General features: G+C 44.6%; 1 protein-coding gene across 2 annotated transcripts in view; it reads right to left on the reverse strand.

Annotated features, from left to right (window-relative positions):
* The window catches only part of TTC21B (tetratricopeptide repeat domain 21B), a 450819-nt gene that overhangs the window by 114412 nt on the left and 313281 nt on the right, over positions 1-23126 (reverse strand). For both annotated transcript variants that reach the window (XM_029605659.1, XM_029605657.1), the window contains exons 21-23: positions 5917-6027; positions 3598-3679; positions 2133-2283 (exon numbers count right to left, since the gene is read on the reverse strand). In XM_029605659.1, the coding sequence (XP_029461519.1) occupies positions 2133-2283; positions 3598-3679; positions 5917-6027 (344 nt within the window). The remainder of the gene's footprint in view (positions 1-2132; positions 2284-3597; positions 3680-5916; positions 6028-23126) is intronic.

Below are 23126 nucleotides of genomic sequence, written 5' to 3' on the forward strand. Positions count from 1 at the left end.
CAGTAACCAGTCCTTAGTTCCCTGCTGTTCTAATACCTAGACCTCTGCTTCCAGTCTGTCTCTGCCCACAATGTGCAGCCTGTGCCTGACCTCATTCCAGTTTGTGCCTGCCCTACCTTATCCAGCCTGTCTCACCTTGTCCAGCTAAGCCCTACTAGTCCCCAGAACCCAAGGACTCAATCTGTGGGGGAGGGGGCTAGCTAGGCAGAAGACCGGCCCTTGTCAAGTCCTGCAATCCTATACCACACCTGTGGGGGTATATCCTAACCCCAGCCAGGCACCCGATGACACAGTCTTGTTCCTTATCATATACAACTTAAGCCAACTCCAAGGGGAGGCAAGCAGGTTTTGTGAGGACTAATATCTGCTGTTCTTAGCAAACACCTGTGCAGGTAAGCAATGCTGTTTTCTCTGGGAACAAGCACGGCAGACCTCACAATTGAGGAATTCCTAGCTACAGACTACTCTGAACGAAAAAAGAGGAAAACTACCACAGCAGTGTGAACTGGCACAACAATATTTTTTGTTGGCAACAAACCTTTTTTCATTTTAAATTTATCTTATGAGGACAGCCTGGAACAAAAATGGGCCGTAAGACAGAGAAGAGTTGGGTTCTACAACTCACGCACATTTGCAGGACAGACTGGCCAAACCTACTGTTGCACTGGCCATCCCTATCCAAACAATAAGATGTGAATGTATGGAGAGAACTCTTCATTGCAGCTTTGCAGATCTCCATGGGGACCGATAGCAGGTGAGCTTTGACATAGCCCACCAGATTCAGGCCTATCTGGGCATAACAAAAGAAAATGTAATTTGCTTACTCAATTGAATAAGTATGTTTGACTATGTCTATTCCCAGTTTTTTAGTATTAATGGAAACAAAATGTTGGGTGCGCGTGTGCCCATATACATGCTTATTGGTGAGCGAGCAAAGATACACTGGAAGTTCTAATCGTGTGCACACTTGCACGCATGTGTTATAAAATACACCAATCGAGCGTTAGTAAGCTCCTAATTTTAAGAGGTTACTCGAGCACAGCTAGCACATGTGTCTTCCATAGGACTTTGTCGGATTTTACGTGAGCATGTCAGCAGATTTTAAAACATGCTCGCATGAGGCACATTTTCAGTTTTCCAATTAGTCCACCAGTTTGTTCAGTTAATATCAAGGTCTTTCAGATCCCTCTAGTTAGTCATCCTTCAAGCTGCCCAGTTGACCAGACAACTCACCCAGTTTTATAAACACTAAAACTCAATATCTACAGACTTGCTCCGCATCATGAGCAGCAATAAAGTTACACAGATATCTAAAGTACATGTGCTGTGGTTTTTGGTTTTAAAATATGTAGTTATATGCTTAAGTCTTGGCTCTGCCCCGGAACGCCCAAGCCCGGTCTCCTTATTCCTCAAGTGCACATGGGTACACATGCACATTTTTTGCAGCTTTTTAAAATATGCTTTGCTCGTGCACAGCTCGCATGCTTGTGTATGTGGGCATTTTTATATGAGCAACAGAATCAGTCTCCGGCTGCGGGGGGGGGGGGGGGGGGGGGGGGGGAGAGAGAGCATACACCTTCACCTCCGTGCTCAGCTTCCTGTACCTGCTGCCTTTCAGCTGTTTTATTTTTTAAACAGCTCAGTCCATACTGGATGAAAACCAGCTACCAGGGCAAGGCACTCATCTGAGGGAGGGATCCAAGGATATCACCTCAGGAATTCTTGACTTAGGGAGGGACCATAAGGCATCACCACAGGAGAGAAGGGCAAATAAAATTTCCTCCTTCTTTTCTCCTTCTAAAGCAATCTCCAGTAGAGAGATGCACATCTACCATATGCTGGAGATGGAGAATACCGGCAGGTTGATGTCACTGCAGGGGTATATGATGTCATGATGTCAGCTTTGCTCAGTCTCCATCTGCTGTTAGAGGTGCATAACCCATTGGTTCTAGATTTACCTGTTTGAATGCTAAGAAATTGCTATGATAGTATATTACATTTACATGCGTAACTCCTTTGAAAATTACCCAAGTGAAAATCCTTGCAAAAAGAGTATCATCATAAACTGTACTTTTATTTATGAACATAATTTGTTTTATTTTACTGAAAATTGTGATTCTTATACAACCTACCAGAGATACAGTCCTTTACAATAGTGAAATCCTGGCTCAAGTTTTGCTCTGGAAGAATGTTTCTCAGCCATTTCAAGAAATCTTGGTACCTCTTCAAGTTTACCAGCTCTTTTCAGTAGATCAATTAAACGCGACAATGTGGCATAGTTATCTAAGAAGAAAACATTTTATTTTTTAAATATTTTATTTCAAATAGAACACAATTCATAACTGGATGAAAATATTGCACGTTAAGACATATAATTACTTTTAACCTGCCCGTTTGCTTTACACCAAGCAAGGACTGAAATTATTAGAACTGGAGTCTCAGGTTCTGGAAATTCATATCAAACTCATCAAAACTTGCTCTGAAGAAGCCCAGGATGTTACTTTTCTCTCTAGCCCTTTTCATTTTGTTTCCAAAGGCCACAATATCCAATAATGTCCCTGTTTACTCCTATTTCTCTCTAAGCCTTACCAACTCTTATTCTGTGCTGACAGCCTCCGAGGTCCCTGGAGCTGAAAAGAACTCTCTCTCCTCCAACCCTGTCTTTCTTGGTACCAATATCATCTCTGTAATGTTGACAAAGGCAACAATATGCTTAGGAATGTTTTATGATCTACTGGAAGAACAGACGTGGCAATTATCAGGTTTATAGTAATAAAGCTTATATATTGCAGAGAGACTTACAATCTGTTGGTTAGAAACAGTCACATTTCAAAATGCTGAGAACTTTCTATCCTTTAATGCATGGAAAACAAGAATCATAATAAAATGTGATTACTCATCTCAAATAATAATAATAGCTAGTGTATTAAAACTCATCACGTCATCTTTGGATGACAGTGCAATGCAGTCAATCAGCTGTAAGAACCAGCAGGTGTTATAAGAGCAGAAGCTGAAGTAATAATGAAAAAAATCTAATTATTTTTTTTATTATTATTCCATTTCTAATACGAACAGTAACGCTAGTACTGGTTCTGTTCAAATAAATACTTTTAGCTTGACTCAGGACATCTATGGTACTGGGCTCATAAAACAGCTGGCTACCTAAGTATTTACCAAGAGTTGGTACGGCGATCCTTACTCAGCTATACTAAGATCAATACAGGTGCAGCAGGATTGTTCAGCATCCCCTGGAAACCCCCTAGGACAGCAGCAGATTGTTACAAGTTGTAAAAGAGTGATAAATGCAATTGCAGGCAATTAAATAGAAGTTAAGCCAATCACAGGTACTGCTGTTTAAGAGAGGATAGTGTGCACAACCACTATTTTCCCTTCTGTTCTCTGAAGAAGAAAATAAACAGAATTGACATGTCAATTAAATAACTTTGATTGGCCTACTGCCTCTGATATGTGAAATGCATTCATTTTTGTTAAAAATAAGTCTAAAATATCACAGCACCAATACAGGTAAAAATACAAGCTTTTGGCACTTTCACTAATCATGATTTGCACATAAAGTTGATAAAAATCAATCAATACCTGGCTTGCGCTCTAAAAGTTGTTGAAAATGAAACACGGCCTGCTCATAATCTTGCTTTCTGAACATAAGATCAGCCATCATCTATAAAATTTTAATGGTTAAGTTAGCCTCATGAAATCATTTTAAAATGCACAGAATAAATAAAATGCATCTTTCAATACTAAAACTGAGTCAAGTTTACTTGTACTTTTAAAATGCACCCTTGTTTTTAAACTTTTAAGGCTGTCCTAGCATTTAATATATTTTAGGCTTTTTTGGTATTGCCAGCATTCTTTATTTATTGTATCGGCTTGTATTAGCTATTCAGTTCTTAGTAGAGACTCCTCTCCTGCTGCATTCTTTTTAAACACCAACATTACCAATTATTCACAACATTGCAGATGATTAATTATTTTCTGCTTAATTATGTTTACCTCTGCTTTAGAACTAGAATTCCTGGTTCTTAATTTCTAAACCACATTTATTTTATCCAGAAATAAATATAGAAAAAATATGAAGATAGAACCACTGAACAATTATAGCTTAGCCTATACCTTTAATGCTGGAATGGCTCCATGGTCCTGCTTCTTATCTAAATTATGGTTAGAATATACAAAGGAAGATGAAGACAAACCCATTTAAAATGTACAGATTCAGTTTCTAAACGACTCTGTCTGCCACACTGTTCTCTTTCTAGTACCGGTTTAAGTTGAGTTCCTAAGTCTCTGCTATTCTTTCAAGTCCTTAGTATATCAATTTCCAAATCAAATAACTTAAAATCAACAGGGGTTGAATTTGGGTCAATTTATTTCCATGCTTTTGGGCCAATGTTGCTTCAAAATATACTAGCCAAAAAGAAAAAAATGAGGCCCACACAAAATAATAAAGGTATACAAGCATAGATAAAAATAATTGTCTCTGATCATCATAATTGGGGTTTGAAAAATTCCTAGAGAACTTACTTTTCAGGGATGAAATGTACTCTTGATGTACTCCTCCTGATGCTGTGCCCCCCATCCCCCATATTTTTTTTTTTTAAGAGAGGAGAGGGGAGGATGGCAGGAATACATAGTGACAACATTGGCCCCACTCATCATGCAGCTCCCTCTCTCCCCTACCCACTCCCTACCTTACCTCTCTCTCCTCATCCTTCTCCAGTCCCCACCCTCTCACTCTCTTTTTGCCTCCTCTTCACTTTCCTTCTAGCCTCCTCATTCACCTCCTTCTCCACCCCCAGCCCTCTCTTCTACTTCTCCCCAGTTCTCTCAACTCCTTCTAGGTCACCAGTTCAAATCTGGCTCAGTTCAGTTTTGTCTAACAGTCCTTACTGTCTGAAAGCTGATTCATGGCCTTTATAAAATTAGTTAATCCTTTCAAGCTGTCCACATCACAGTTTAGCATTAATTGATACCCTTGTTTGCAGTAGAAAGATATCAACTAATACAGAGAGACTGAATCACCCTCTCAACCTCAGAATAAGGCTGAGGCACAGTGGCAGGGCAGTGTGGGGAAACGAACTGCAGCTGCCTGTGCTGTACCTGTTCTGTGAATAAACAGAGGGTTTTGCTTTCTATTGCTGTCAATCTGGCAGTTTTCAAAAAGATGAAGATCACTAGAAATAAATGCAATATAGTAGATATACCTTTATCTTCATATATATAGGATAATTATAAAAGCCATTTCTGTGGGTACAGCAGTGCTTTACCTATAGAAATGGGCCTTTACAAAATTGCTACCTTACATATGGGTAAAAGTAGACATGTACTGGAGTTGAGGTTTGGACTGGGTTTGGAACTGTCCCCAAAATTTTGCAGGTACAAATGTGTATGAGGACTTTTAAGCTCTGGAATTTGTTGCCAGAGGATGTGGTTAGTGCAGTTAGCGTAGCTGGGTTTTAAAAAGGGTTGGATAAGTTCTTGGAAAAGTCCATTAACTGCTATTAATCAAGTTGACTTAGGGAATGGCCTGTGCTATTACTGGCATTAGTAGCATGAGATCTACTTAGTGTTTGGGTACTTGTAAACCTGGATTGGCCACTGTTGGAAACAGGATGCTAGGCTTGATGGACCCTTGGTCTGGCCTAGTATGGCAATTTCTTATGTTCTTTAGGCAATTTTCAAAGTGAAAGTATGCATATACTTTCATTTTGAAAACTATTGCAGAATCCATGGGTAAAAAGTGCCTGCAGGCTTTGCATTAATGTGGCCAGGCTGAAAATTATCCTTATATATATATGCTAATGCACTACATGCAGAACATCACATAGCATAACTGAAAATATGAGACTTGGATTTACTATGTCTATGCATCTATTTCCCTGGTAAGACTTATTCACTGACCATAGTTGCTGCTTCATTATCTTGGTCATGCTTCAGTAACAATGCACATTGATGCTGGCATGCATCAATGTCATCCTGCACAAGATATAGCTGTGCAAGCTCCAGCATTACCTAAAGATAGAGAATAGAGAATTAACCGACATTCACATGTTATTGCACAGTAAAATTTATAGGACCAACATCATCAAATTTTAGTTTATTTATTTATTTATTTATTTGAAACTTTTATATACCGGTATTAGTATGCATACATCATACCGGTTCACATTGTAACTAAAGGCAGAAATTACAATCAACGGGGGGGGGGGGGGGGGGGGGGGGGGGGGTGGGGGGGGGGGGGGGGGGGGGGGGGGGGGGGGGGGGGAAACAAGGAGGATTATACAAAGAGCAGGGGGCATAGAAATTAAAGCATTAAAACTGTAACGAGCTATTTACAGGACTATATACAAGTTTAAGCAGGTTACTTACAAGAGTAAAAGCAGGGGGCATAGAAATTAGAGCATTGGAGCTGTAACGTACTATTTACAGAAAATATACAAATTTAAGCGGGTTACTTACAGGAAAAGTAAAGAGAGGGTTCAAGAGGGCAGGGGTTGGTAGGGGAGGGGAGGAGGTGAAGGTTAGTCAGGGTAGGCTTGTCGGAAGAGCCATGTTTTAAGTTTTTTTCTGAACTTGGAGTAACATGGCTCCAGCCTGAGTGTGGTGGGGAGGGCGTTCCATTGTTTAGGGCCTGCAATGGATAGGGCGCGATCCGTAGTAGAGGTAAGGTGGGCTTTTTTTAAGGGGGGAATGGAGAGGGTGCCTTTATTGACAGTTCGGGTGGGTCGTTCAGTGCGTATGGGACAAAAGGGTTCATCTAGCCAGTTAGAGTTGTATGTGTGGATGGATTTGTGAACTATGGTTAAGATTTTAAAGAGAATTCGGGATGCGATGGGGAGCCAGTGGAGTTCTTTGAGTATAGGAGTGATGTGATCAGCTTTCTGTGAGTTGGTAATGACCCTAGCGATAGCATTTTGGAACATTTGTAAGGGTTTGGTGGTGGAGGAGGGTAGACCAAGGAGGAGGGCATTACAGTAGTCGAGCTTTGATGAAAGACTAGCTTGGATGACGGTACGGAAATCATGATAGTGGAGGAGGGGTCTGAGTTTCTTCAGGATATTGAGCTTGAAGAAACCTTCTTTGAGGATGGTGTTGATCTGTTTTTTTAGATTGAGTTGTTGATCTAGGATTACTCCAAGGTCTCTTACAGTAGTGTGGGGCATTATGGTGCTGAAAGCTGGGTCGTTGGAGATCAGGGGTTTGGGAGGGAGGTGAGGAGAGATGAGGAGCAGCTCCATTTTAGAGGAGTTTAGTGCAAGGTGGATGTTGGAGAGGAAGTCATTTATGTTAGCAAGACATGTGTTCCAGAAAGCAAGGGCATCTGAGAGAGAGTTGTGAATGGGAATGATGATTTGCACGTCATCTGCATAGAGGTAGAATTTGAGGCCAAGGTCTGTGAGGAGATGACATAGAGGAGTGAGATAGATATTGAAAAGGGTAGAGGAGAGAGAGGAGCCTTGGGGGACACCTTGAGACAAGGGGTAGAGTGTGGAGTTGGTGTTTCCTATCTTGACGGAGAACTTTCTGTTGGATAGATAGGATTTGAACCATAGCAGGGCTAGGCCGGAGATACCTATTTCGGTTAAGCGGTTGATGAGATGGTTGTGGTTGATGGTGTCGAAGGCCGCTGAGATGTCGAGGAGGGCGAGGAGGTAGCAGCTGCCTTGGTCCATGCCTATGAGCAAGTGGTCTGTGAGGGAGAGCAGGAGGGTTTCCGTGTTGAGGTATTTACGGAAGCCGAATTGGGCTGGATGAAGAATATTATTACTTTCCAGATATTCTGAGAGTTGGATGTTTACAATCTTTTCCATAATTTTGGAGAGGAATGGCAGGTTAGAGATAGGGCGGAAGTTGGCGGGGTCTTTAGGGTCTAGTGTTGGTTTTTTTAAGAGGGGCTTAACAATTGCTTGCTTGAGCACATCTGGGACAGAGCCAGAAAAGAGGGAGGAGTTTATGATGTCTGCGATGGGTTTGGAAATAGTAGTTGGGATGGAGAGGAGAGATTTAGTGGGAATGGTGTCTGAGGGGTGTGATGCTGGTTTGAGTTTTTTGAGGATAGATTCCACTTCTTTAGAGGAAGTCAGGTCGAGGGTTTGGAGGGTGGGTGAGGTGGCAGAAGGTTGAAAGGGGGGGGGGGAGGGGGAATTGAGGGAGATGGGTGTTGAAATCTGCGGAGGATGTTGGTGATTTTTGCGAGGAAATATTGGGCTATTGGAGTTTGACTCCAAACCTGGAGAGGTTTGCCCATCCTGACAGTGTCCATGTTGGAAGCCCGCAGAACATTGAAATAGCAGGAGTTCTGCCATTACCTGATGTTCAGCTGCCTGCTGCTACTCTGAGACAAACTGCACAGAGCACTTTATTTGCTTCAATGCTGCTCTACTCAGCGAGTTTTCTGGCTGCAAACCTCCGGACCCAGTGAACTCTGCCCAGACTCTGCCCATAGCTCCACCTAATCTGACGATGTCCATGTTAGAGGCACACGGGGCCTTGAAAAGGCCCCCTGGTGAAGGTTGCTGGCAAAGGATGAGTCCCTTTGCTTGCAACTTTAGTTGCCTATATTTTAAAATATGCATTGGTTTATATTGCTGGTTTCATTTTTTGTCTTATGACGACCTTAATTTCATGCTCTCTATTCTGTCAATATGCTTATTTCTCTAAACAAAGTCCATCATGGTTAAAGTACCACTATGCAAGCCTCTGGAATGTCCCATCTCAGATTACTAAGTCTTTAAATATAAATGCTTAGTGCTTTACTATTTTATTGTTAGGCTGCATCAGTGTTTGCTCTATCAAACATAAAACAGAACTCACTTTTTCTCTTATATCAGATAAAGGTTTGGACATAGTACTGTTTACCAAAACCTGGCATCAGGATAGTTATTTTAAACTCTTCTTGGTTATGTCAACTTTAAACAGGTTAGAATATGGAAGTGGGCTAGCATTTATAAAGATATTCTGGCTCTGCATTCTCTCCCTTTTGTTGTTGTTACTAGTTGTAAGAACCTAATGATAAGGTTACAAGATTGGCCATTTGCCTTAATTTACCATCCTCCTGGATTAAGGCAATAGGAAAATTGGTTCTTACCTGCTAATTTTCGTTCCTATAATACCACAGATCAGTCCAGACAAGTGGGTTTTGCATCCCTACCAGCAGATGAAGGCAGAGAACAAAAACTTTGAAGCACTGCTACATATCTGAGAGTGCCATCTGCAGTCCCTCAGTATTGACCTGTACCAAAGCCAGATAATGTCCCTTCAAAACCCCTGACCAGGATGAACAGAAAACCTGGGGTTGGATCTCCTGAACTGGAGCCACTCACACTTCCAGCGACTAAAAACAGTCTGATAACAAAAAAAACTCAACTTATTTACACTGAAAAATATCTCATTTGAAAAAAATGGTTTCCCAACCAACAGGTGATTTAGTCTTTCGGCAGTGACGGGGTGGGTCTCTGGACTGATCTGTAATATTACAGGAACGAAAATTAGCAGGTAAGAACCAATTTTCCTTTCTTGTTCATAACCAGATCAGTCCAGACAAGTGGGATGTACTCAAGCATCCCTAAACTGGGCAGGAACCCAAAAGACCCGCATGGAGAACACCCTCACCAAAAGACGCATGCAGAGAGGACCATACTGCAACCCAACATATCTCCTGGGGAGACAACAACTGACACTCTGCCCAGGAGGCCACCTGCGCTCTCATAGAATGCGCCTTTAGACCACTTGGAACTTCTTGACCCATACAAACATAGGTAGAGCAAATGGTCTCCTTCAGCCAATGGAAAATTGTCATTTTTGAGGCCTTATGCCCTTTCTTTGCGCCACCAAATAACACAAAAAGGTGATCTGAACGGCGAAAACTATTAGTGACTTTCAGATACAATAACAGAAGCCTCCGCACATCTAAAATTTATTGAGAATTATATACTCTCCCAGGTTGTATCTAAAGTTGCAGATTTAATTTCTTGTACCCCAGTTATTTGTATTCCCTGTTCCTTGTAACGCGTCCATGCGACATTTAGTTTCAGTGTAAACCGGTGTGATTTGTATTTTTTTACAGGAACGTCAGTATAAAAAAGTTAAAATGAATAAATAAATAAATAAATAAATAAATAAATAAATAAATAAAAGATACAGCTCTCTTTCCTGAGGGGAATCCTTAGATCAATCTTGGAAAGTTCCACCACCTAATTAACATGAATAGAGGATACCACCTTCGGTAAAAAGGAGGGAACTGTATGCAATGTCATTCCACTAATAGAAATTTGTTGCGTCCGTCGGTCTTCGACGGCTTCGCCCCGCCTACCTCGCTCTACTTGCGGCTCCTCCCGCTCACCTTGGACTGATGGCCACCGCGGCGTCTGCTTGCCGTTCTCTCCAGCGTTCCCGGACTGGCTTTGGTGCTGCCTCCCGCCATTCTCCTTCAAGGTACCTCTAGGGCGTGCATACGCCGCCCTCATCTTTAACTCTATGTTGGCGTGAACCTCAGGGCGTCCCCCTGTTCTGACGTCATGACTTCCGGGTATATCTGCCTACAGTATTTGCTAGCTCGTTGAGTTAGCAACAGGATTCGTATGGATGGGATTCACTCTCCATTCCTGAGCTACTCTGCCACTCCAGCGCTATCTGGAACTCTTACTACCCTTAGGGGGTCTCTAACGGGGTACCCGCTCCTTGGGGACCTCTTTGCTTCTTTCAGGTGCTATCAGGAAACCGGTACTCACTCCTCGAGGGCCCATGTTCCCTGTGTCGCTGTCTGCAACCTCTACCCTTCTACTTGGAAGAACTAACTTACAGCTACCATCAGTGAGTACAGAAACCATCTCTTTCCACAGTACTGCTTCACTGGAACCAGGTACTCACTCCTCGAGGGCCTGCTCTCCCTGTCTCGGAGCTTCTGCTAAATTCTACCTTGGGACTCTGTATGCTGTTCTCAATGTGTGCTCATAACTCTCAGTCTCTTTCCACTACAGCACAGCTTTGCAGAGGATCCGCTGTTCTAGCGTTCTGTCGAAGACGCGCCCAGCCGGGCTCTACAACCACTACTCACTACTGCCATCTCTGGTGGTTACTCAAACTGTCTAATAAAAGATTCAAATCTGTGTTTGTGTGTCCAGAGTCTAGCTTGACACTGTGGTCCCTCAAGGGACTGCCCCCCGTGGGCGTGGTCAGCTGCCACAGTGTCCAAGGATCCACCCAAACACCATTAACCATAACAAAATTCTCATAAAAGGATCTCTGCAATTCCAAAATCCGCCTGGCCTTACTAACGGCCACTAGAAACAGAGTTAAGTCCTTCAATGTCACACCTCTTAATGGCTCAAAAGGAACTTCACAGAATATTCACAGAACTAAGTTAAGGTTCTAATGCAGACATAACGTTCGGACCAGAGGACTCAAATGCTTAATCTCCTTTAGAAACCAAATTACATCCAGATGGGAAACTAACAATCTCCCCTGAAACCTGCCCCTAAGAGCCCCCAAAGCGAACACTTGAACTCAAAGTGAGCTATATGCTAGACTCTTAGAGAGCCCCTGCTGTAAAAAGGCTAGGATCTGAGATACGTCCACCGACAAGGGATCCAGCCGCTGTTGCAGACACCATGATTCAAATTTCTTCCAGAACCTAACATAAGCCATGGATGTAGAGGGTCTCCTAGCTTGGAGAATTGTAGAAATAACCGACTCGGAATAGCCTTTTAGATGCAACCACCTCCTTTCAAAAGCCAAGTTGCAAGACAAAAGTGATCCTCCATATCTGAAAATATAGGACCCTGCTGGAGCAACCTTGGTAGGTGGACCAACCTGAGAGGACCCTGTATGGCGAGAGAGACCAGATCTATGAACCATGGTCACTGCAGCCACTCCAGCAGCACTAGCACCACTGTCCCCTGATGAGACTCTATGTGTCAGAGCACCCAACCAACTAACTGCCAAAGAGGGAACACAAAGGATGATTCCCATTGGCCAAGGACAAACCAGAGCATCCAGATCTACTGCACTGGCCTCTTTGCGACTGAAAAATCTAGTCTTTGCGGTGGCACCCATTGCCATGAGATCTAATTGAGGAACTCCCCAATGGGCACAAATGGGTTCCTAGGCTTCCATGGACAACTCCCATTCCCCCGGATCCAGTTGTTGCTGACTGAGGAAGTCTGCTTGAACGTTGTCCATTCCGGCGACATGAGAGGCTGCTATTACTTGGAGGTGTCATTTCACCCAGGCAAACAACTGTTGAGCCTCCAGAGCCACCGCGTGGCTCTTTGCTCCTTTCTGACAATTGAAGTACATTACCGTCGCATTGTCAGAGAACACTCGGACCATCGGACCCCTGATCCAGGGCAGAAAGGCCTCCAGAGCCAGGCAAGCTACCCTCGTCTACAGGAGATTAATAGACCAAGACGTCTCCACTGCTAACCAAAGACCTTGAGCAGGTCACCCCAGACACATCGCTCCCCAACCCTTGAGACTAGCATCCATGGTCACCACCATCCAGTCTAGGGTCTCCAGATCCATTCCCTTTTCCAGATTGTGACATGTCATGAGAGACTGGACCTGGATTCTCCCAAAAGAGGTTAAGGGGAGATGATACTCTTCTGACAGCGGATTCAACCTGGACAAGAGCACCTTCTGTAAAGGTCTCATGTGAGCAAAGGCCCACGGAACCAAATCCAAAGTAGAAGTCATGGAACTTAGAACTTGTAAATAATCCCAGACTGTCGGGACCAATTGATGTAGCAAGCACGTTACCTGCACCTGTAACTTCAACACTCTATCTGTGGTCAGGAACTCCCTGCCTGCTGGGTATTGAATAGTGCCCCCAGATACTCCAGCGACTGGGTTGGAACAAAGTGACTCTTAGCCACATTTATCACCCAACCCAGCAAACTCAAGGTGTTCATAACTCGCTGGACTGACTGAACACAGTCCTCCTCTGTCTTTGCCTGAATGAACCTATTGTCCAGATACAGACGCATCAGAATCCCCTCTTGCTGCAAAGCTACAGCCATCACCACCATCACTTTCATGTAGGTTTTGGGCGCTGTGGCTAATCCAAACAGGAGGGCCCGAAACTGAAAATGTTGTCCCAATACCATGAAGCGAAGATACTTCTGATGGTCCTTTTGAATGGGAAGATGCAGGTACACATCTGTCAGGTCCAAGGACGTCAAGAACTCTCCTCTGCATACTGCCACTATTACAGTGCGCAAGGTCTTCATCCAAAACTGCGACACCCACAAGGTTCTGTTTAAATTTTGTAAGTCCAGAGTTGGCTGAAAAATACCTTCCTTTTTGTGAACCATGAAATAAATAGAGTATCTTCCTGGTCTCTGCTCCTCCAGCAGGACTGGCATTATCACATTTAAATCCAGCAACCTCTGAGGAGTCCCACTCACCGCCCTTTGCTTGCTTTGAGACATGACGAGGGACTTCAGAAAGGCCTCCCAGACCAGGCACGAAAATTCTAAAGCGTAACCTTCTCTCACTACCTCCAGAACCCAATGGTCTTGAGATAATCTTGGCTCACGCCTCATAAAAGCTGGATTATCTGCCCCCTACTACTTCTACAGAGGAATGGGTGACTCTGGCTTCATTGTGATGACTTTCCACCACCGGTCCCCTGACTGGCGAGCTCTCTGGAAGACTTGCAGGCACCTCGAAAATACTGCTGCCATCCATCCAACGGCTTAGTCCCTCAGCCATCGGAGCTCTTGTTCTAAAAAAAGCTCGCCACGAATCCCGAAAATGGGATCGCGCTGAGAACACCTTCTTGTTGCCCCCTCTTGTCCTCAGAGAGTCTGTTCCCTTTGGACTCTTTCAGGGCTTCATTAATTGGTCCAATTCCTCCCCAAAAAGGAGTTTCCACTTAAAAGGAAGATTACACAACTGGGCCTTGGACCACATGTCAGCAAATCAGTTGCACAACCACAAAAGTCTGCGGGCCGCCACCGCCGAGACCATACTCCTGGCCGAAGTACAGACCAAGTCATACAGGGCATCCATGACATAGACCACCGTAGCCTCCAGGTGTGCCAAATACAGTCTGCGCCTGCGCATTCTGAACCCAACACAAACATGCCCTCTGCATCACACTGCCATAAATCGCGGCCCGAAGACTCAAAGCAGAAACTTCAAATATCTGCCTCAACTGAATCTCCAACTTGCAGTCCTGCGCATCCTTAAGTACAGCGGAACTGGCCACCGGAATGTCATCTTTTTGGTAACTGCTGACACCACAGCATCCACCTTGGAACCCTCAGAAGCTCCAAGGTATCTTCCATAAGAAGGTACATTTTTGCCATCACCCCCTCTGCTCCAGAGGCACAGCCTGAGCACAGGGACCATGTATTGAGGTGTGCCGACTAAATACCACGTGCTCTGCAGGCAGCTACAAGCGGCTTGGGCGCTATTGTACACGTGGTCGGAAAGGAAAAGGACCGCTAAGCTCCACTCATGGGTATCCAGACAGGCTACACATGCGGGCACTTGCTGTGCACAGCACTGTGCCACCGCAAACTGCAGAAGCGGCACGCGGGAAAACTAGGCCGCACTTGTGGCCACCGCGTGGTGCTCCAGTCGAGCCCAACTACATGCGGGATAAAACCTTCAGCCATCCTGGGACCCCAGGAGCGAAGGAAGAACAGCGCACGGCACTCTCTCTCCCGATCTTGCTGGCACCGACTGCACCGCAGTCAATGGCACCTGATCGTCAAGCCTGACTGAAGTTCCTGCTTTGTCAATAAAGTAAACTCTGCTTTTTTTTTTTTTAAACAAAACTTAATACAAATAAGAACAAGCAAGTATACTTACTTTCAGGGACCGACAGGCCACAGGCAGAGACTTTAGAGGTCACGAGGGAGCCAGTTCTCTAGCTATCAATCAGGTCCTCCGGACATCAACAAGCTAAACCAGCTTGGCCCCACTCAAAAAGCGAACCACATCTGGAAGAGATGCCAGGGCAATGCCCTGTACCTTACCTCGAAAACAACCAAGGGCCGCCACCTGGACTCTTAGGGAATTAAAGGCCAACCTTTTGGCCAGGCCTGCCTGTAAAAAGGCCAAAACATCCGCAACCGAAGCCCTTGACGGCACCACCCCGTGGGGGTCCAGGCACCAGGCCTCAAAGATACCCCAAACTCTGACGTACGCCATGGAGGTAGAGGGTTTGTGAGACTGTAGAAGTGTGGTAATTACCGCATCTGAGTAACCCTTACGCCTCAATCTCCGCCTTTCAAAAGCCATGCCGCAAGACAGAAGCGATCTGCCTCTTGCAAACAAACAGGGCCTTGATGCAGAAGATATGAAGATGGACGAAACCTCAGGGGTCCATCCACTGCTAGATTCACGAGGTCCGCAAACCATGGGTGACGTGGCCACTCTGGCGCAACTAGCACTATTTCGCCCGGATGAGCTTTGATGCGACGCTGCACCTTGCCAACCAATGGCCAAGGCGGAAATATGTACAACAGAATGTCCTTCGGCCAGGGAAGCCTCAGAGCATCCACGCCCTCCACTCCTGGCTCCCGGCGCTGACTGAAGAATCAGAGAGCCTTGGCATTGCGGAATGTTGCCATCAGTTCCACGGAGGGCGTGTCCAGTGGTCGCATAGAAGACAAAAGGCCTCGGAGAGCTCCCACTCCCCAGGGTCCAGCTGGTGGCGGCTGAGAAAATCGGCTTGCACATTGTCTACTTTGGCTATGTGAGAGGCTGCTATCTTGTGCAGGTGCTGCTCCGCCCAGCTGATCAACAGCTGGGCCTCCATTGCCACTGGTCGACTCTTGGTTCCGCCTTGACGACTGATGTAGGCCACCATTGTCGCATTGTTGGAGAGCACTCAATGAAGTTCCCTTTACCAAGGGAAAGAGGGCCTGCAGAGCTAACTGAACCGCTCTGGTCTCCAACTGATTGATCGACCAGGACGACTCCGTCCTTGACCACTGGCCTTGCACCACTCTTCCCCAACAGACTGCTCCCCAACCGGAGAGACTCGCATCGATGGTTACCACTGTCCAAGAGGGCATTTCCAAGATCACTCCCCGATGCAAATTGTCCGGGAGAAGCCACCAAACAAGACTGGAACATGCCGAGTCCGTAAGGGGTAGAAGAAGGTGAAGCTGTTCGGAGAGCGGATTCCAACAGGAGAGCAATGCTGACTGAAGAGGCCTCATATGTGCAAGAGCCCATGGGACTAGATCAAGAGTGGAAGCCATCGAACCGAGAACCTGTAAATAATGCCAGATTCTGGGACGAGGCATGGATCACAAAGCCTCCACCTGAGACTGCACCTTGCCCAAAAGGATATCGAACCAAGCACCCAAAAACTCCAAGGACTGGGAGGAAACCAGATGACTCTTGTCCGGATTGACAATCCAGCCCAGTGAGCTGAACAGCTGAGGGACACGATGTACCGCCTTCCAGCAAAGGTCCTCCGATTTCGCTCGAATCAGTCAGTCGTCCAGATAAGGATGCACTAGAACACACTCTCTCCGGAGAGCCGCTGCTACGACCACCATTACTTTGGTGAATACCCTGGACGCCATTGCCAGACTGAAGGGTAGGGCACAAAATTGGAAGTGATGCCCGAGGATTGAGAACCGCAGTTACTTTTGATGGTTGGGGCGGATGGCTATGTGCAAATATGCCTCGGTCAGGCCTAGACGCCAAGAACTCTCCCCTGTAAACAGACGCTATCACAGAATGAAGTTTCCATGCGAAATTGAGGCACCCTTAGAGCCCGATTGACTCTTTTTAAGTCGAGGATAGGTCGGAAAGTGCCTTCCTTTTTGTTGGGTACCATGAAGTAAATGGAGTAGCGACCCCGCCTGAGTTCTCCTGCGGATACTGATACTATGGTGCCCAAGTCCTGCAGTCATTTTAGGGTGTCGCGCACAGCCAGATATTATTGTTCGTAAGAGCATGGGGAAAACAGAAATCGCTCCCAGAGCGGCTGAGCAAAATCTAAAGTGTAGCCGTGCTCTATTATATTGAGGACCCACTGGTCCAAGGTCAAATTGGTCCACTCCTCTAGGAAAAGGGACAACCTGCCCCCCTATCTTCGGTGAGGAGGAGTGAACCGGCATCGCTTTATTGTGCAGACTTGAGACCCCCATGTTTCTGTGGGGCCCCATCTCTACAAGGACGTCGTCCTCAAAAGGACTATTCCAGGAATGTTGGCGGCTAGGACCCTGCCAAGATGAGGACCCGTAGGATCTGGAAGATCGAAAACGGTGATTCCCCCGGAATCTCGAGCGCTGGTGAAAGGGCCCCTTCGTCCTGGGCTTATCCTCCGGCAACTTATGGACTTCGTTCTCTCCCAGAGACTTAATCATGTGCTCCAATTCTTGGCCAAACAGCAATTTTCCTTTAAAGGGCAATAATCCCAACTGGGCTTTTGAAGAAACATCTGCAGACCAGTTTCTGAGCCATAGGAGTCTATGGGCAGAGAGAGCCGAAACCATAGTCCTGCCGGAAGTGTGAAGAAGGTCAAAGTGCATCCGCTTTAAGCCACCACGGCTTCCAACCTCCCCGGCTTGAACCGCCTCTGCCTCAGAAAGGGATGCTCCTGATTGTAACTGCTGTACCCAGCGGAGGCTGGCTCTCAGTACAAAACTGCTGCACATGGCAGCCCGGACCCCCAGAGCCGAAACTTCAAAAAATCTTTTTCAGTTGCAACTCCAGTTTGCGATCCTGTAAATCCTTGATGGCTGTGGCTCCCGTCACCGGTATGGTGGTCTTTTTTTGTCACCGCAGAGACAGCCGCATCCACCTTGGGCACCTTGAGGAGGTCCAGGGCTTCCTTTGGTAGCGGGTACAACTTGTCCATAGCTCAGCTGACTTTCAAGGCCAAGTCCGGAGTGTCCCCCTCTCGAAACAATAGATCAGTAACTGACATATGGAAAGGAAAAGACCTAGCTGGACCCCTGAGCCCGACCATCACCAAATCCACGGCTCCCAGCCGCGAATCCTTCTGAGGGACCTCAATCCCCAATTCTTCCATAATAGCTGAGATAAGTGGCCCCAACTCATCCTTTCGGAATAAGTGTACCACCTTTGGGTCATCACCTTCAACCATTGGTGTGCCAGCTTGCTTGGTAGGCTGGAGCTGGCTGTCTGGATCCACACACGAACTGTCTGCCGGACAAGAAATAGATCTGAGTGGACATTTGGGCTTTGTGGATCCCATCCCTCCCGGGGACTTGGGGCGCTTGTGGGTCGAGATGGCGCCCTTGCTCCGGAGGGCACTGGGGCTGAACGAGGGACCCTGCTACCATGTCTTCTACCCGCTTTCCAGGACTTTAAGGCTCCAGCCTACCAAGCAACAAAGCCTTATGGAGCAACAAAACAAATTCTGAAAACGATGAAGAAGAATCATCAGAGGGCCCCCTTAGGGCCCTCACCTGACGAGTTCTCCTGATCAGCCTGTCAATCCCCCCCCCCCCCCGAGGCCCCAGGCCGTGGCAAAAGTGGTGGTAGGGAATTCCCTTCCCCCAAAGCAGCCTGCTCTTGTGCCCTGAATGTCTGTAAAATGGTGTCCGTTCCCGCGCTGAGGGAACGGGTCTGAGGGCTGACGCTATCAAGCCTCCCAGGCTCACGGCGCACTCTGGAACTGCCACTGCGGGAAAAATCATTTACACAACCGTCCATGAGATGCCCTCCCCCCCGGGGAGGCACTCAGAACAATACCGGCTCTGGAGAGCCGCGCAGGCACTCCCACAAGACAACAGGCCGCACCACGCGGTATAACGAGCAATCTAAATTTAACATAGGAGCTCGGTGACTGTAAGGCAGGCAGAGAAGTAGCGGCCGGGGGGGGGGGGGGGAATGAAGAGGTCGCTGGGCTGGCTGTCAGATCAAGAAAATTATAGATTATCTTATTCCTCTTGGTCTGTCACTTCGCTTTTTTTTTTTTCAGTCAAAAAACAAGTTCTGTCCCCCTCGAGGGTGAGTGAACCAGGCTCCCCACTATCACCCTCAGTTGCTGCCAAGAGGGCAGGTTACAGGGTTCTCAACCTTCTGCTCCTAAGTCTCAATTACCAGGGGTATGGTCCCACCAGGACCTGTCAACGCCCTGGGTGGCTTTTTTTTTTTTTTAATCCGACTAAGTCTTAAAACTAATTTAACTAAGTAATGTAACCAATTCTAGCTAATTCAGACTGAAGGGATTTGTACCTCCACCATCTGCTGGAGACAGAGAAATACTGACAGACTCTAGATGGCACCTCAGGATAAAAAGGGGGCATTACTGGGGCGTTCCAGGGAGGAGTTGAGTTATCCGGCTAACATAGCCGAATATAGCATATATCCGGCTATATTATCCGGGTAACTTTAGACCTGCTCGGAAGAAGGTCTAAAGTTATCCGGCCTTGTGTAGCCAGATAACTTCCTACTTACTCGGATATCTTCAAAAGATATCCAGGTAATTAGCGCTTTTGCCAGGAAAAGCCACCAAGAAAGCGCTAATTACCTGGATATCTTTTGAAGATATCCGAGTAAGTAGGAAGTTATCTGGCTACACAAGGCCGGATAACTTTAGACCTTCTTCCGAGCAGGTCTAAAGTTACCCGGATAATATAGCCGGATATATGCTATATTCGGCTATGTTAGCCGGATAACTCAACTCCTCCCTGGAACGCCCCAGTAATGCCCCCTTTTTATCCTGAGGTGCCATCTAGAGTCTGTCAGTATTTCTCTGTCTCCAGCAGATGGTGGAGGTACAGATCCCCCACCCTACATCTTAAAATTTCATGAAGCCATCACGTGCTGCCCATCCCTCCCGACAACCTGTGAGGCCAGACATTTCTCCCCCCTTCACCCATTTATTGTACCAACCCGCCGCATCCCCAACCCCTCCAGCCCTTTCCCCCACTTACAAAGCTCAAACCCCCCCCCGCCGAGAGTGGGGTCAGCACTTACCTGCTTCTGGCGAGGTCCAGCGCAGCTTCTATCAAAGATATCCGAGTAAGTAGCAAGTTATCTGGCCACAAAAGGCTGGATAACAAACATGTAAATGGCTATATTCAAATATAGACTTTTATGTTTTTAAGTATATGTAACTGGGTAACTTTAAGCAAGTATATTCTGCAGGACATTTATCCCACTGAATATATGGGACAAGTTATCCGGTTAAACTTAGCTGCATATCTTATCTACTAAATGGCCTACTAAATATTGGCCACAAATAGCATAAGTCCTCAAATAATGCTGATGCTTTTCAAATAGCATATAAGTACTAGAGATCAGCCTTTAATCTGGCTAGGAAGAATTACTATTCTAAACAAATCAATAACTTACTAGACCATATGAGTTGTTTCATTTAGTTCAGACTTTGAATAAGTCAATGGCCTCTAAAGATACCAGGCCTCAACTTGATTGGCAGTTATTTTTTTGACTTGTATAAATAAGATTGATTCCCTTCTGAAACTGGTTGATGGTTCTACTCTTTCCCCAGATCCATTGCTAGTAATTCGTCCTGCCTCATTGTAGAATGACTTCACTACTTCTCCTTCACTGAAGTGAAGAATACTTTGAACAAACTAAAAAGATCCCCCTGTTTTCTTGATCCCTGACTCCAGTGGATTACTCTGTACTAGGAAGTATTTATTTATCAATATCTTAGTTACTACTCTTAATAATTCTTTACAGAATGTTTTTCTTAATGCTTTCAAAAAAGCGATTGTGCATCCTGTTCTAAAGCATGGATCTGTTTCAGCTGATAGCTAGTCTAACTATAGGCTGATTTCTAAACTGTCCACTTTAGCTAAACTTATTAAGAAAATCATGTTATCTCAACTTATAAAATTCCTAGATCAACACAAAATTTTGGATCAACATTAATGCAGATTTCGGAGTAGTCATAGCACTGAAACGTTCCTTATTTCTGTCTGATTTTCTGCTTTATCAACTTGACAGTAACCAGGGAATTATCACAGTATTTTTAGATATTTCTTCTGCATTTGACACTAAGTCACTGTTTCTTACTACAAAAACTTAGTGACTAAGGAATAGGGGGGTCAGATATAATGTTGGTTTAGTTCTCTTTCGGCTCAGAGGCAATTTCAGATTAGACTTGGTCAGAATTTTTCCACATGACAGGAGCTTAAGGTTGGCTGGCATTGTTTCTGCCATCCTCTTCAATGTTTACCTTTGTTCACTTTGCCCCATCCTTGATGAGTTTGCCCTTTTTTATTAAATCTATGCTGATGATATTCATCTCTTTTTTCCGGTATAAAAGCTACTATATTTATTTATTTATTTTTTATTTTTATATACCGACATTCTTACATCCGATGTAAATCATACTATATCAGGAGCATATTTTTGCTTGGAGCGAATAAAAGCCTGGATGGTGGCTAACCATCTAGTTTTAAAAACAAAAGCCATGTGGATTTCACAACAGCCTGTTCCTAGCTCCTATCCTGGTCTATCATTTGGTAATATATTAATTTCTTTTTCTGAGTCGGTACATAACCTAGGTTTTCATCTAACCCTGCTTTGTACTGTCTGCCTCACCTTTATGCAGGTTTTATAAGTTACGATTACTGCGTCATTTGAGATGTTTTTTGACTATTCAAGATTTGAGAACCATCATTCAGGTTTTTGTCCCAATTTTTATTAATTATTGTAATGCTTTATTGATTGGACTGCCAAAATATCGATTGTGTGCTTTACAATTTTTATAAAACACAACCGCCTTGTTAGTGACTCTTGGCAGGTTCAGAAACTACACATTCCCAATGCTTGTACAGTTGCACTGTCTGCTGGTAGTGAAAGAATAAAGTTTAAAATTCTTATTCTTGTGTTTGTTTGTTAAAGGAGAAGGCCCTTCTTATTTATCTTACCTAATATTGCCATATTCACACACTCAATCTCTGTGCTCCCAGGATGATGTTTTACTTAATATCCCTCCTTTTATGAATATACTTTAGTTGAAACCCATGTTAGAGCATTTTTTGTCATTGGTTCCACTTTGGAATGTTTTACCATCAGATATGCTCCAGGTTTCTGATATTAAAGTTTTTCGTAAACAACTGAAAGCAAATTTATTGCAGGAAGCTTTTGCTAATGTATGCTGCTGTTTTGATTTTTGGTTTTTACTTATTTGTTTGACAAGAGTCCCTATCTAAATAGCAATGAGAGGTGAATGTGTGACCTGAACTCCATGTCTGAGAATACCTGCTACAGGTAATTTAATTGAGTCATTGTCTCTGTTTATGTTTTATTTATACAATTTATGTTTTATTGTTTACTGCTGAGCTTGATCAATTTGTTATAAGTGATTTATAAACATTTTAAAATAAATAAATAAAATAAATTAGAGTTTTCAAAACACTCTAAGTAGCCAAATTTTTTGTCAAGTTGAACCTTGTGGATTTCTCTTTTTGTAGCTTTATAAAGTGTTAAATAGCAATTATTGCTCTTCATCATTATTTAATGAAAACTCAAGTCAGAAGATATTGTTTAGGTCCTAAGAAGAAAATATTTTTTTTACTGGGTCTTGAGAAAAAAAGTTTGAAAACCACTTGGCTAAGTTAAGTTACTTACTTGTAGCAGGTATTCTCCGAAGATAGCAGGATGTAAATCCTAACAGGCAGATGATGTCATCAGACAAAGTCTTGGTCAGAAACCTTGACTTCACAGCTTCTAGAGCTTTCAGAAGCTCTACTGAGCATGTGCAGGATTGTTCCGTGTCATGGACATCACATGGAATCCTTTTCAGTTCTTTAATTACACTAACTAAAACTCCTCCTAGGGGAGGGAAGTGGGTTCTGTGAAGATTTTCATCCTGCTGTCATTGGAGAACACTTGCCACAGGTAATTAACTTTTGCATTCCCCAAATACAAGCAGGATATTACAGTCCTGACAGGTGGAAAATCCTTAGCTCAGGTTGCTTTTAACTAAAAAGAGGACTTAAATAAAGAGATACAACCTACTACTCAATTAGACAGTGTGTGTTTGGCCATGGCAAATCTAGCTCTATTTGGGTTAAAATAAATAAACAGCTGGGTGAACTTTCTAAGGATTTCAGTCCTCTTCAGATAGAAGGCTAAACTTCTCTTGTTGTCCAAACTTCCTAAGCTCTGTTCACCTTTGTGAATATGTAGCT

This window comes from Rhinatrema bivittatum, chromosome 6, assembly GCF_901001135.1.
Source record: "Rhinatrema bivittatum chromosome 6, aRhiBiv1.1, whole genome shotgun sequence".
Taxonomy (NCBI): domain Eukaryota; kingdom Metazoa; phylum Chordata; class Amphibia; order Gymnophiona; family Rhinatrematidae; genus Rhinatrema; species Rhinatrema bivittatum.